This window comes from Tubulanus polymorphus, chromosome 12 (assembly GCF_964204645.1).
Source record: "Tubulanus polymorphus chromosome 12, tnTubPoly1.2, whole genome shotgun sequence".
Taxonomy (NCBI): domain Eukaryota; kingdom Metazoa; phylum Nemertea; class Palaeonemertea; order Tubulaniformes; family Tubulanidae; genus Tubulanus; species Tubulanus polymorphus.
The window spans coordinates 1,300,085-1,314,309 of NC_134036.1; the positions used below are offsets into that span (position 1 = coordinate 1,300,085).

The 14,225-nt window shown below is 38.1% G+C and overlaps 1 protein-coding gene and 1 non-coding gene across 2 annotated transcripts in view; one reads left to right on the top strand and one right to left on the bottom strand.

Moving 5' to 3' along the window:
* The window catches only part of LOC141914306 (uncharacterized), a 33,248-nt gene extending 22,970 nt beyond the window's left edge, over positions 1-10,278 (top strand). The window contains exons 2-4 of the mRNA XM_074805587.1: positions 7,858-7,977; positions 9,117-9,168; positions 10,032-10,278. Coding sequence (XP_074661688.1) covers positions 7,858-7,977; positions 9,117-9,168; positions 10,032-10,113 — 254 coding nt within the window. The 3' untranslated portion in view covers positions 10,114-10,278. The remainder of the gene's footprint in view (positions 1-7,857; positions 7,978-9,116; positions 9,169-10,031) is intronic.
* On the bottom strand, positions 6,778-6,850 carry Trnat-agu (transfer RNA threonine (anticodon AGU)). Its single transcript has one exon. It is a non-coding gene; the product is annotated as a tRNA-Thr (tRNA).
* Positions 10,279-14,225: the final 3,947 nt, after the last annotated feature.

The following is a 14,225-nucleotide window of genomic DNA, read 5'->3' on the forward strand; positions in this document are numbered from 1 at the left end:
AGAATGATAAATTAGCAGGCTTGGGCGTCGTCAGGTGGTACCGAATTTTTTTGCTGGAATAATCTTCGTGGGGGGGGGGAACTGATAATCTAGAAGATAGCACTACCCCAGGTGCTGTACCCTGGATCCGCGCCTTAACCTTCGGCCGAATAAATATAGTAGCCGTGTATCGGGGTTTTTTAACCGTAGATTTTATTTTCTTTATACAGATGAGCATGAACATAGATTTTCCTCAAATCGTCCGATCCAATTAAACGATTGTCTATTTCCACTTGACTTCAGGTGGCCTAGTTCAGTTATGATAACAACTATTTTATGATTTTATGTAGGTTGGTTATCTAACATTAGAAAATAGATATTTTCGTGCTTTGCTGGTATATCTGAGGTATGTTTATTTCTCCTATCGGTTTGGTGAAACTTGATTTCTGGTTTTTTTTTTAGTCACCGTGATTTGAGAGTTTCGCAGAAATCTCCTCAGTGTCTGAGGTAAATCAGACACTAAGGTTCTTGGTTAAATCAACCGGCAGCTCCTTGGGCACTCTTTGCGTATTAGGCACCTCGGGCAGCCTGTCCGCGTCTTGGGCATCTCCGAACCGTAATCTGCCATATCAAAGGTTGCACAAAACCCACAATAATAAGAAATAAGAGCTAATTGTTTCTTACGGACTTTTCGGGTGCATGGATCGATTCCACCCCCGGTCAGAGACAGAGTTTATTTGGTTCTTGGTTTCGGATGCAGCTATCTACGTTCAGAGCCAGAATTTATTTGATATATGTACCAGAACACTTTGCGGGTTCTTGGTTTAGGGAGCATTGTTTTTACCTACGGACTTTTTTTTTACATATGTATATAACACTTCGTGATGTATGAGCTATCGCCACTTCTCTGATCCCATAGAACACTGATTTTCAATCCAGTGACGTCGAATCGATGACAAGACGAACGATTTTCACGAATTCGGAAAATGTTGCTTTTTATTAGAAACAAAATATAATAACGCCTCTCATTTTATCGATTATCATATTGTAAAAACCTTGCAGAGCGCTTACGATATGACGTATCGGGATCTGCTACCTGTGATTGATGCTCGACTCGATCGGGATTGACAACCCTCGCGTGCCGCAGCCCACTCGTCATCCATTTCGTCGACGAAAGTAGAATTTTACGAGTGATAAATAAATCTCGTATTTTGACAGATGAAGAAAGCGCTTGAAGCAGCTGCAGTCTAATTGTAAAACAGTCGTTAAATTCTTGGTACTGCTTTTAGTGTAAAACCGATATCGCTGCTTTGCGGCTATATTTAGCATAGTTAATATCAAGGTCATTCGATAATGAGATTATTGATTAAGATGATTAAGGTTATAAGATGTTTTTTATTCAATAGATGAATTCCATGACTTTCAATATTTCGCGCGGGTCGCAATTTAAAGCGGTCTTTAATCGTAAGGTTGGTATTAAGGTGTAAGATTGCCTTTAGAACCTAAATCAATTTAGACTGATCTGATGTTGTTAGATTGACTTTTCAGCTAAAATGAGCTAAAAAAATTAACTCTGGTCTTAAGTTGTTATTGAACCAAAATGAGTTTAGACCTGTCCTAAGTTGTTAGATTGATTATAGAACCACAATGAGCTTAGACTGGTATTAAGTTGTTAAATTGGTAATAGAACCCAAATGATCTTAGACTGGTCTTAAGTTGTTAGATTGGTTATAGAACCAAAATGAGCTTAGACTGGTCTTAAGTTGTCAGATTAGTTATAGAACCAAAATGAGCTTAGACTGGTATAAGTTGTTAGATTGGTTATAGAACCAAAATTAACTTAGACTGGTCTTAAGTTGTTAGATTGGTTATACAACCAGAATAAGCTTAGACTGGTCTTAAGTTGTTAGATTGATTATTGATCCAAAATCAGTTTCGACTGGTTTTAAGTTTTCTTAATGATTAAGATAAAGTTTATAGAACTTATAATATAGTTTCACTTAAACATTGGTCTTTAAATCTAAGCATCTGTAGATGTGGACAAACATATTAATGGACGTTAAATTCTTAATTGGAATTTTTCCTGCTGACACTATTTTATCATCCCTATTCAAATAGTCGTCTAGACACGTTTTCGTGTCGGCGTGAGCCTCGGTTTGATTTCTCGTCGAACGAGATACCTGATTTTTGATCGGTTAAAAATCCACGAATCGTCACGAATCGAAGGACATTTCATTATCTAAAAGCCATTATATACTTTCTGATGTGGACCTTAATCAATCTGCGTCCCGGGCATAAACACGACACGTTGTTAAAATGGATTTAATATATCGCTGAAATGTCATTAAACTGTCTTGATATTGAAAAAAATATTCCCAAATGTTTTTCACTAATAGATTTCAACGATTCAGTAAAATTGTGATTAGTTACTGATGACGACCTTCTCGTTCTCAATAACTTCAACGATTCAGTAAAATTACGATTAGTTAAAGGGGATTGTATTCTAACGTCTTCCTCCCAAGGCTGATTCTTGACCACATGAAATAGTCCATAGATATGTTTGCCGATTGTACGTCATTGGCAAACTGCCCGAGGCGGCTGCAGTCCTAATGCACGTCACCTGGACCAAAAACATACCCGATATCGAGCCGTGGCTGTTAAAAGACTTAACAAGTCACATTCGGAAAAAAGAATCCATTTTCTATCCGTCTAACAAACCGTAGATAGTAATGGATTGAGGAAGGGGCGGTTGCGAATAAAGTCGAATCCAGCGCAACAGTGAGATCCGTTGAGGTGACATTGTGTGTGATAAGGTCAGTTTCGAGTGCCTCGAGGGAAAATAGAATACCAGCCTTTAGATACCGCCAGGTGGCCATTATTTATTTACGTGATATTTCAGATTTTAGAATGATATCTAATTGAATTTCGAATTTTCGGTTATTTTAGATTAAGTCTAATTGACAGATTTGTGGCCATTTTGAATTTCATGATTTATCGTATGCTTTTTAAGTTACATAGGTTCCTAACTTGTTTTATTATTACTGGCGTAAAGTCTAAATGACTATTTTGCGGCCGTATTGCAATTCATGTTATTTTAGATTTTAGAATGATACCTTAGCAAAGTCTATATGACTGCTTTGCGGCTGTATTGAATTTCGTGTTATTACGTATGCTATATTTTAAGTAACATGACATTTCAATGGTATCCTGTGTTGTAGAAATTAGACACGCCTAATTGCGTTTATATAACGTGATAAACAACGCAATATTTTGTCTTTCGACGCGGTGTCATTGGGTGTCACTTTAATAAAGCATAAGTGACTGCTTTGCGGCCGTATTGAATTTCGAAACTATTATATATCTAGTCTCGGATTTTCCATTTTTTTTCATAGAAATTTGAGTCTAAAAAGGCTAGAATTACTTTGGGATCTTATTCGTTTCTCTGTTTTCATCCCGCTTCACTTTCATGACACTTCGTAATATTTATGTCATCATGCGTTGGCGGCCATATTGAGTTTCGATGATATATATTCTTAATTTCTAAACGATTTTGGGAGAGAGCACGCGGTCGAGATTTTCTGAGAAAAACGTCAGAACTATTTATTTTCATTATAGAAATACTTTTTTACCTAAATTTTCACTTCATAAGATATGATCAATGCTCAATCATTGATAACGCCTAGCGGCGGAAGAGTAAGATGGTATTCACGGGATTAATAAATCACGCCATCTTGTGGATGAGTTAACATTCTTTAGTTAAATAAATGAAGATTGATCACGCCATCTAGTGGCGAAATAGTTAATATTTTCGAGGTAATTAAATTAAGATAAATCACGTCATCTAGTGGTGAAATAGTTTATATTTTTGAGATAGATGAATCACGCCATCTAGCGGTGGAAAAAGTGGTAATGGAGGTTATCAACTCGTGGCGGGTATGAATTGAGATTTTCGAAAGTAGTTTCGCTATATTCTCATTTCTCCATATTGTCTTCTGCCCGAAACGTCTGTTATCTGTCGTCTGGCTCTCGCTACGGGCGCCAAATGGAATCTAGTTAACGCTAATTCGCGGATAACGGAATTCGGTTAACGCTAATTCGAGGAGAATGGATTCGTTACTGTTATTGATATTGGCAATAAAACGGAGATCCATCTCGAACGATTAGCGTCGCTTTACTCCGGTGGTAGTCGACGGTATATCTGCGCGTAAGTAAGTTATAAAATCTAACCAGAGATAGATGAGGAGGGTGGTACACGGTTTGTCGTTCTGCGGTGAGAGAGAGGGGGGAGCGGGAGAAGAGGTACTTAAAAGCACTTTTCTCGGTAACGTATTAAATAGGTGTTGTAGAGATGAAAAGAAGTAAATTAAGGATGTGCGGCTCTTTCAGCTGTTAGTGAAATAAATACCCCTTACGTATCGGCGGTTCCATTTAAAACGCGCCCACTTTGAAACTTGGCGCGCAATATTCTTTCTTTCTTGCTAAAGTGTATTTATAGACATTTCGATATCGACTACACGTACTGCGAGCTGTTAGCTGTTTGTCGCCGATATAACCGTCAATTCTGAACTATCGATTTTCTGATAAATGAACGAACAGTCGGCTTTATACATGTTGTCTAAGTGTTCGAAAGATAGAGGTTTCAGTCTCAAAGGACCCGGAATTTTGGCTGAGGGGGTCCTGTGCCCATAGATTTAGGGTTCCAGGCTGCCAAGGTTGACCTAAAATTTTAATAGTAATGGCGAAGTATTTTATTTTTTTTTGACGAATATGATTTGAATAGTCGCTTTTTATACAAGTTCCGTGTTTATACATGTTCCATATACGGTTTTATACAATTTGACTTCGACCATATCGAAATTAATCTAGTTTCCGCAATTTATCCACGAAATCTGTCAAATATTTTGCCCCCGTCGATTATTCAGTTATATCGTCTAAGGATTAGAAAGTGTGAAGGGATCAAAGGATTTTGGGGTTTCTGGCTGCACAGGTTGATGTTTTTTATTCGTATATACATTTCCAATAAAAAAAGGCTTTTACGATCGGTGACATTTTTACTTCTCAAATTCGCGCGATCGATATTCGTGCTCTTTTTAGTGGACTGGACTTCAAACAGTAGAAAAGTATCTTATCTGTAAATCAATTTTCAACCCCAGACATTCTGATCGAACGTCAACGCTATATTTATTCACTGTTAGTAGTTGCTCTTTAATTTACGTCGTTGCCTAGCGCGTACAACAGAACTTTTAACTTTCGATGTATCTACGCGTAGCGTTATCATCTCCTTTCATCTTTTAGTCGTTGTTGCGTTGTCTTTTTTTTCTGGTGGTACCGTAAAAGTTGTCGTGGTTGCTAAAGCTCCGCCCTACGCGTTTGTCGAAGCGGGAAGATCGATTAGTTCAGGTATCGCTCGATATAGCTTTAAAAATTTAGGCTTAAACGAAATTGATACCTTGTGCTCGTTTCTGCTGAGCTTAAATGTTGACCCGGTCGACAACCTATCTACCCTGTTAAATTACATTACTTTCTTTTGAATCATGATCGCACTGACAATAAGAGACCCGGCAGTTATAGAAATGAACAAAATTACAAATGTTATTGCAAAAGTGCCAAAGTGACCCCGGCCGTATAGGAGAAGAAACAAGGTATCATTTTATTTTAGCCTAAAATCCAAGTGAAAATTATAGAAATGAACTGATACCAAGTTTTATGGTAGTTTACAAAAATGACCCCCGGCCGGACAGGAGAAACAAGGTATCGTTTTATTTTCTGACTCTTCCTAACTGAGAGTTCTATTCACGAAGCTAAAACTCTTCATTCGGACGACTGTCATTGAGTGTAACATCTCGTCTGCTGCTGTCGTCTGTATAAAATCCAGTCATCCGCGAGAGAGTCAAAGTCGAGATATTTCAATAATGATATTCATACTTATCGCGTCAATGGGAGAAATATCTGAGATTTTTGGAGAAATATCTGAGATTTTGTCGTGCAGATTTGAGAGGGTGATACATGTCGTAAGTGGTATATCGAATATCGGGTATCGAATGACGATACTCTTCAACGAATGATGAAGATAATCTTGCCTCGTCATTTCGACAAGGAGGTGCTGCCATCTGTGAGTTGGTACTCTAACCACTATCTAGGGACTTTGCTAGCTAAAAGAAGGGAATCATTAAAAAGAGTAAACAAACTAATAATTCGGAAAAAGTCAGGGAAACTTGTTGAGATTGCTAGATTAAGCATAAAACAAAACAGTTTCTGTCTATGTTTTATGTATTTGACTGTGTTAATTGACCGAATTCTTAGCAGATCAAGTCAGGGAAACAAACAACGTGCATGTCAGGGAATAGTCAGGGGGCAAAGGTATTCAAATAAAGAGTGGCTACCCTGTCATAGGAATGGGTGGGAATGGATATTTTATGAAGGTTGTTGAAATTCTCGTCGCTGTTGATGAGTCGTAATTTCAGCTCATTTTCCGAATTTTCAAACTGCTAGGAAAAAACCGTTACTGACGAGTTAACCGTCGTAAAACGGCTCGTTATAGCGTGTCGTAAAACGGCACTGCAGTTTCCGGAATAGAGAGATTATACACCGGTACTGTTGATAGAGAGCAGGCTGATTGGTGCGTGAAGTCTTCTTTAACACTCTTGAAGGGCACACGACATCTTTGTCACCTAGTAACCAAAAAGAACGTTCGACATTGTTGAAAATTTGAATATTTAAATGTTTCATAGATTTTCTACAGAGGAGAAGACGTATTTTCAGTGGAAAGGCTACTGAACTAAATGCAAAATGTGAAAAAGGCACCGCCCGGATTTGAACCGGGGATCTCCTGTTTACTAGACAGGCGCTTTAACCGCTAAGCCACGGCGCCGCTTAGTGGTCACTTGAGCTCGGACAGTGTCCAGGTCAGTTCTTCTGGTGGTGGCGTGTTCGGTTCAGTGACCAGAGCGTGACCAGTGGGAGTGAAGTTAGTGACTAGAACAGCCGCCAACAATTGAGGAACAAGTATAGAACCTTGGTTAACTCCCTCCCCTCGCTAAGCCATCTGAGTAAGGAAAGCAGCGGATAGGTTAGTATGTCCTCCCGGCAGCGGAGGGAGCATTAGGATAATTCCCAAACATCTTGTTTATATAATAGAAGTGTAGATCTCCAAGAACATATTTCACTTTCGGCGAATTAGACTTGAATTCACGATAGCGATGTGGTCTATTATGATCTTTAATTCTTAATGAACCTTAAAATCTATTCAAAACTTTTTCTTTTCAACGTTATTTTCGACTTTTTCATCTTTAAACCGGAATTAACTTTCTGTTATTCCATTCGCACAGAACAACGACGATTCTATTCCGCTGTTTTCTCCGCGTGTCGTTTCTTTTGTTTCGCCTTCTTTTCGAAATTGCTTGTTCGCGTTTTGATCGACCGTCCGGGGAATTGCCGCCGATTGCCGCCTCGATAAAAAACAACAACATCCGATACAACGAGAATTGAGTTTCACAAGTGTTTTGTTTGACGCGCAGAGACGACAACAATACCAGCAGTTTTGTCCGTATCATAGGCGACAGATTCGAATCACTATTCATGTATATATATGTATATATCAGGTTTAATACTACGGGGAAATCAGACGATGAAACCGGCGTGTAGTAACAAACGTTTTACGGATTAAATGTCGATGCGATTGCCGAACAGTAAAGGGTTTATTCTCGGATTAATCTACTCCGCGCGTTTCTTAAATCGTCGTCGTGGTTATCTCGTGTGTTTTAAGTCAATTTGAAACAATTGCATCGATACAACGCCATCTTCAGGCCAAATAAGAAACTAAATCTGAAAAATGCTCCTAAACTTCTAAGATTTTTTTACATCTGTATTTTTTTCTAGCTGCCTACATTCCTACTGCAGAAGGCCGACTAGACCAGGTGTCCCAGGCTCGAATCTCCGACGATTTGAAGAAACTTTTGTGCTACATAAAAGACCTGTCAGAAGAGGAATGCGCTGAAGGTGAGAGAGAACGGAAAAATTAAAAAAAACAAAACAAAAACAAAAGCTTTTGATACAATTTGAAAAATCAAGAGCCCTAACATAGACCCCTGGGAAATGATGTTTGCATCGAGGTTTCCCCTTATGATATTGTGGGATTGATTCGATAATGGCTGTTTCCATTGATACCCTTATGACATCATCACATCGATGAGTTGACATTTCTAAAGATGCCTGCCTCTATAATTCCCCCTATGACATCATCAAATTGCTTACGAATTCGATGAATGCGGAGTTCCTGAATTTTGATCAACTCGTCGATTTTCGCGCGTATTCCCAGACACGTCCACCGGACTCGGGGGTAATGACTCATTCACATTCAGCACAGCTCGTACAGGCCACGGTTACATCCGGGTATCTCTGCGGTCTAGCGACGACATTCGCAGACGAGAAATTACAAATTAGAAATTTTCCCGTCGCATTTTTTTATTTACGTCTAATTTTATGAATAAATGAATAAAACGTGATAAATATTCATGCGATTCTGCTTCCGGTTGATGTGTGACTTCCGGTCCGTTGACGCGAGAATATGACGTCACGTATAAACAAATAGTACGCGTGGAATAACATCGCGGTTCATCGGTCCGTGTAATGTATTCTTCCGCCGAGTTTGACGTCTGATATTTCTGTCAATCGCGTGGATCTTCGTCGTCGATAACGATCGTAATTGTTGCGTAAGCGACAACGGCGCGCACGTGACTCGTCATTTATTCACTGTGTGACGTTATTTAGACTCGGGTCGGATGATTGACAGCCCCCGAGCGAATGGGGGTGGTTCCAGATGACGGTTCTCCTAGTTTCGTCTGCGGCGCATGATAAACGAATCGGGCGACGAAAATTGGTTTGAAATGTCGTGTGTCACGTGACGCATCGTCGTCCGCTTCTTTCTGTTAATAGAACAGACCCGGGAACCCGTCGCCTTTTACGTGTCGTATTTGACAACTTTGAAAAACAATTTAGCGAAAGCATAGAACTACCGTTTCTTTTATATACGTGGACAATTAACGAAAGTTCAGGTTCGGGTTAATTGAATTTTCAGTATTTTGTAAAAATGGAATCTTTTTTTCCTAATTTGTATTTATATTTATTCATAATTCCAGATTCTGCTATACAACGCGTTTTATCCAAACTTCACGAAGAGGAAAAACAAAAGTAAGTTTTTGGTAAAGCTTTTCGAGTAACAAAAATGTTTTTTTGTAGAAAGGGAATTTTTAAGCCGAAAAGAATTGTTACCTTGTTACTCATTTCCGCTGGGCTTAAAAGTTGGCATGACCGGTCGCCTATCTATCTACCCTGTACATTACAGTGTACTTATAAACACTACTCTAATGTCTATTTCGATTGCGATGTCTTTAGGCTAAAAGAAATCGATACATTGTTTCTCATTTCTGCTGAGTTTATAAGTTATCTACCCTGAACATTAATTTAAAAAAAAAATCATGATCAAACCAACAAATAACAGATCCAGCAGTTATAGAAATGAACTGTGACTACAAGTTTAATTGCTGTTTACAAAAATGACCCGGTTGATTATTGAGAAACAAGGTATCATTTTATTTAGCCTAATTTTCAATTGAATCGTAAAATCGTATTTCTTACTAAACACAAGATATCAGATTTCTGTGTAAATTCCTCCCCCTTCTCAGAAACATAATCAATGTAACACACGCAGTTTTGTAATTCGAGAAGTTTCTGTTTCTCGTAAACCGAACATTTTTTGTTTCTACGAAATTTAATACGTGTTTGTTCGATGAAGGCTGAAAGATGACTCTATGTATTTACTACACAGATAAACAGCATTGCAGAAATGCGTGTTTTTATTTCTTGAGTTTCTGTTGCAAAATCGTAATTCGTGCTGTTTTGAGAATGAGCATATCGCTGCTTTGCGGCTATATTTAAAATCTTAATTTTTATTTTTTTTATGTACGATTCTAATTTTACTCCTCTCATATAATTCGATTATATATTACTTAAAGAATTAGAATGATATTTATTTTTCATTGTTCTCCCTCTAGCGAGGATATGGCTAACTATCGCGAAATGCTAGAAAAACGCGGTCGCCAAGGAAGCAGTTCCTTCTACTCGGAATGGAAATAGCTCTCGTCGTAGTCTCGTCAACGGGATTCCACGAGAACTTGATGACGTCATGAGTTCCCGTCTGCGCGAGTCGATGATGACGATGGCGTCACTTGCATCCAATCGTGAGAAACGGATACCAGGTGGCGCAGTTTCTGTTAAAGAATTTGACTTTGAAATAACGAATAAACATAGACTATTTATTTCTTCGTGAGACTTTGTTGTCGATTTGTATTTTTGGTCACCAAAACCTTCCCCCTATGACGCCATCGAGGTTTAGGGTCCATTTAGAAAAGATTGCCGAATCCTTAATTCTCTCAATTACGTAATCTAGATAACTTCAGAAAAGCTGGCTGCCTCCAAAAATGACGTGACCTAATTGATTAGTGTGGTGATAAGTTCGACTAAGATGGTTGCTTTTATAAATCCCCCTATGACATCATCAAATACAAGTGGTGATAAGCCGTAGAAAGATGACATCACGATATACAAGTTGGATTCCAGTAAAACAGCAACTATATGTCTATTCGAGGCCGAGTGTATAAACAAGCGCTGATTCAATCAGATATCATGAAGCTTATCGCGACTAGCACCTAAAATTCCCTAGTTCAGCAAGATAAGGGGCGGCCACGACTGACCCCGCATCCCCGAATCAGTGGACTACAAAAACCAGATAACAATGTAAAATCTCTTGAGTTTGGTTACACGCTCATCCTTAGACCAGTGTCCGGGTGTCATCTCTCGGGAGGTACTGGATTTAGCTTTGCAAGATATTCCAACATCCTTGAGTTCCATCAAAACTAAGTAACTCAGAAAAAGACTTAATTCACATACAAGGACTGAATTAATATTTCTATTCTATCAGAATTACAGGCACTACATAATTAGCTAGTTATGTTTAATTGGGATTACATGATATAGTTTAGCATTTATTCAGATACGATTACATAGAATTTTATTCAGTATTTACACGATTTCTTATATTCTGAACAATTTTGGTGACCATTGGTCCCCTAATGGTGCAACCGGTTACGAAGTTATTAATATCATTATTATTATTATTATTATTATTATTATTATTATAATTATTATTATTATAATAATAATAATATATTATTATTATTATTTTGTTTATGTGCGAACTGCGTGGCTATACCTCAGTGGAGCCTTTGTTACGGCGAACTTCACGTGACCACAAAATGTGTCCGTTATAACCGATAGTTCCGTTATATCCAATATGAAATTAATCAAATTTCTTATTTTGGATAAAATTCTATATTTGTTGTATCCGAGGTCGTTAAAACGAGGTTCCGTTGTATAAATCTGCAGGACGAACGTATTGTCGTTAACCCTGACCATGGACGTACCACGCCCCGACTGTAGTTCATATAACGAAAAACCCATTCGCATCAGTACTTATCATTTTGGATCATCATTTAGATGCATCATTAGTCGCCTTGAATTTTATGTTTTTTTTTAATGATGTTGTTGATAGAACATATTTTCTCGCTCTTATTCTCACTACCGGAGACCTGCTTCCAATGATCTCCGAATACATACACCTGATCATTGGTCACACAAATTCTGCGTGGTTCATGTATATCACTCGCATTGAAACCGGGCACTGGTTTCGGTTCACCTATAAACCCTTCGTCGTTACATCTCACCAGTAAAATATAGCTCTTGTACACCTTATGCTGACCGCGGTAATCGCCTATTTCTTGTCTAAGTAAAATCAATAAGTTAGAGTTGTCTATTACAGCTATATCTAGTACATACTGGGGCGGATGATTTTGTTCGCAAGTATCTAGTTTAAGAAGTAAACTGTCTTTAATCTGATGTGTTTCCAGACAAAACATGTGAATTCTACGTGAATCCTGTGAAACTAGAAACATCTTCTTTGGATCGTTTACTGCTAACACATCATCACTAGTATCGAGACCACTTACAGTGTATTTCCTCCCAGTCTTATCTATGATATCGCCGTCACTTGGTTGCGTCTTTAAAGGATATGTAACGATGTTTTGCTTTTGTTTTAGATAAATCGTGTTATTAGCTACATATATTAGTTCTAATTCGCTGTCAATTTTGTCGCTAACACATTCACGTTTAGCAATATCAGTGTATACTATAAGACGGAAAGTACGCTCTCCGCTCGGTCTATATACATAACCTGTCGTCTGATCACAGAATAATCCATATCCTTTTAAAGTAGCTAATTGTTTAAAAACTTCAGGAAATAAGGAGGGGTTTTCTCTTTGAGTACAGGTTCTTAAACATTCTCCTGAATTATAAAAAAACAATCCGCTTGGAAGGTCTACTTGTTTAAAATCTTTATAATTATCAGTATAGTAGATGTATGATTGGTCTGCAATGATAATCCTGGTTGTTTTTGCACCTGCTGGTTTGTATGCTGTTATCATAGTCGGATCCAAACCTTGAGGCACGATGCACCAACCGATATGATTAAATGATAATTCATAATCGGTTGATATCCCTTCATTGGACCCTCCTTGACGCGGGGCTGCACCTCCAACAGCTCCCTCTGGGCTCGGTAACGATACCGCAGACTCTTGCGAATCAGCTGCAATGATGAATTCTACCTTGTTCGACAACAGTTTGTTTGTCATTGTCAACAGGTTGTCGCACATACCAGACAATAAATTCTCAATCAGTGAACTCATTTTCTCGCATGTTTTAGTTTTATCCGTAAACAACCGACACTCTTTCATCAGTTCATCGAACTGCTTTTTCGTATGTTCATCGTCATTTTTATATCGTTGAATATCGTTAACGATACGCGTCCTGTATGCGTTAAGTTCAGTCTCAAACCTAACCTTCAATTCCGCACATTTTTCATCGATTCTGTTCACGTAACTGGTCCACTGATTTCGACTGAGCTCGAAGTCGTTGTTGAAGTTGGTCGCAATGTTCTCGATACGTTCCTGAAGCGCTTCCATTTTCACACACTTGACACACCCCGTTAGCAAGCGACAAGACTGACGCAATAGACTCAATGTTGACAGTTTGTTTACAACTGGTTGTTGTGCAACAACTTGTATAAATCATTTTGCAAAAACAGGTTTCAGGAATTCATTTGTATTTCTTTATCTCGTTATGATGTGGCTTGAAAATGTTATTGGGTCATAACTGCGTAAGTAAGTTAGGTATTCAAGATATAATATATTCTATAGCCAACCTAACAACAAAATATCGGTCTAAGTTTCTTTTAAGTTCTACATATACAGATATATAGTAAAACATCTCCGACATACCGCCATAGTTTCCATATCGCCAAAATCGTTCCGTTTCATTTGAGCAACTGGCCCCTGGTTGTCGATAATCCGTGAAGACCTAGCCCTTGTGGATATTAAGTTGACGCCAAGCGAAACTTTAACTTTCCTGGAGGAACTTACTGTTGACCGTAATAATTGGAGGTGCCTTGTACATCACATCGTGACGCAGCGGCGTTGGTGATATCATAGATAAAGAAGAAGAATCTCACGATATTTCAAAGTGGACCTAGGGCCAGTTCCACAGTCGTGACTTTAGTCCAAAAATGGCTCTAATCTTAAGACTGGTCTTAAGTTTGGCTATAGAACTAAGTTGGTCTTAGACAGGTCTTAAGTCTAAGCCATGACTGTGCAACCGGTCCCTGATCTTGTTCAGGATCCAGTTCCACAGTCATGAGTAAGAGTTAATTCTGAGTTAAAATTAGTTCATTTTCAATGAGTTAACTCTGAGTCAAATCTTAACTCACAACTGTGGAACTGGGTCCAGTGTAATAACTCTGAAGATCGAATTTAGCTCTCATAGTTACCTCCTGGATCGCAAACTCTCAAAATCTGATATTTCAACAAATATATTTTGATAACTCTTTTTACATGTTGATTTCTAGTTTAATTACACGTGCAAAATATCAATAAATTCTTGCGATATCAATTTAACACTTGATGTAAAGTAAATAATTCTTCTAAACTCTTGCGTTATTTTAACTCAGCTTAAAATAATATTGTTTCATTAAAATAAATCATGTCTCTGACATTTTTGATTTAATCATATTCCATTTTAAATTTCACTTTGTCCATTGACAATAATGTTTTCTCGTCTAAAATGATAATAGATCCATCTTA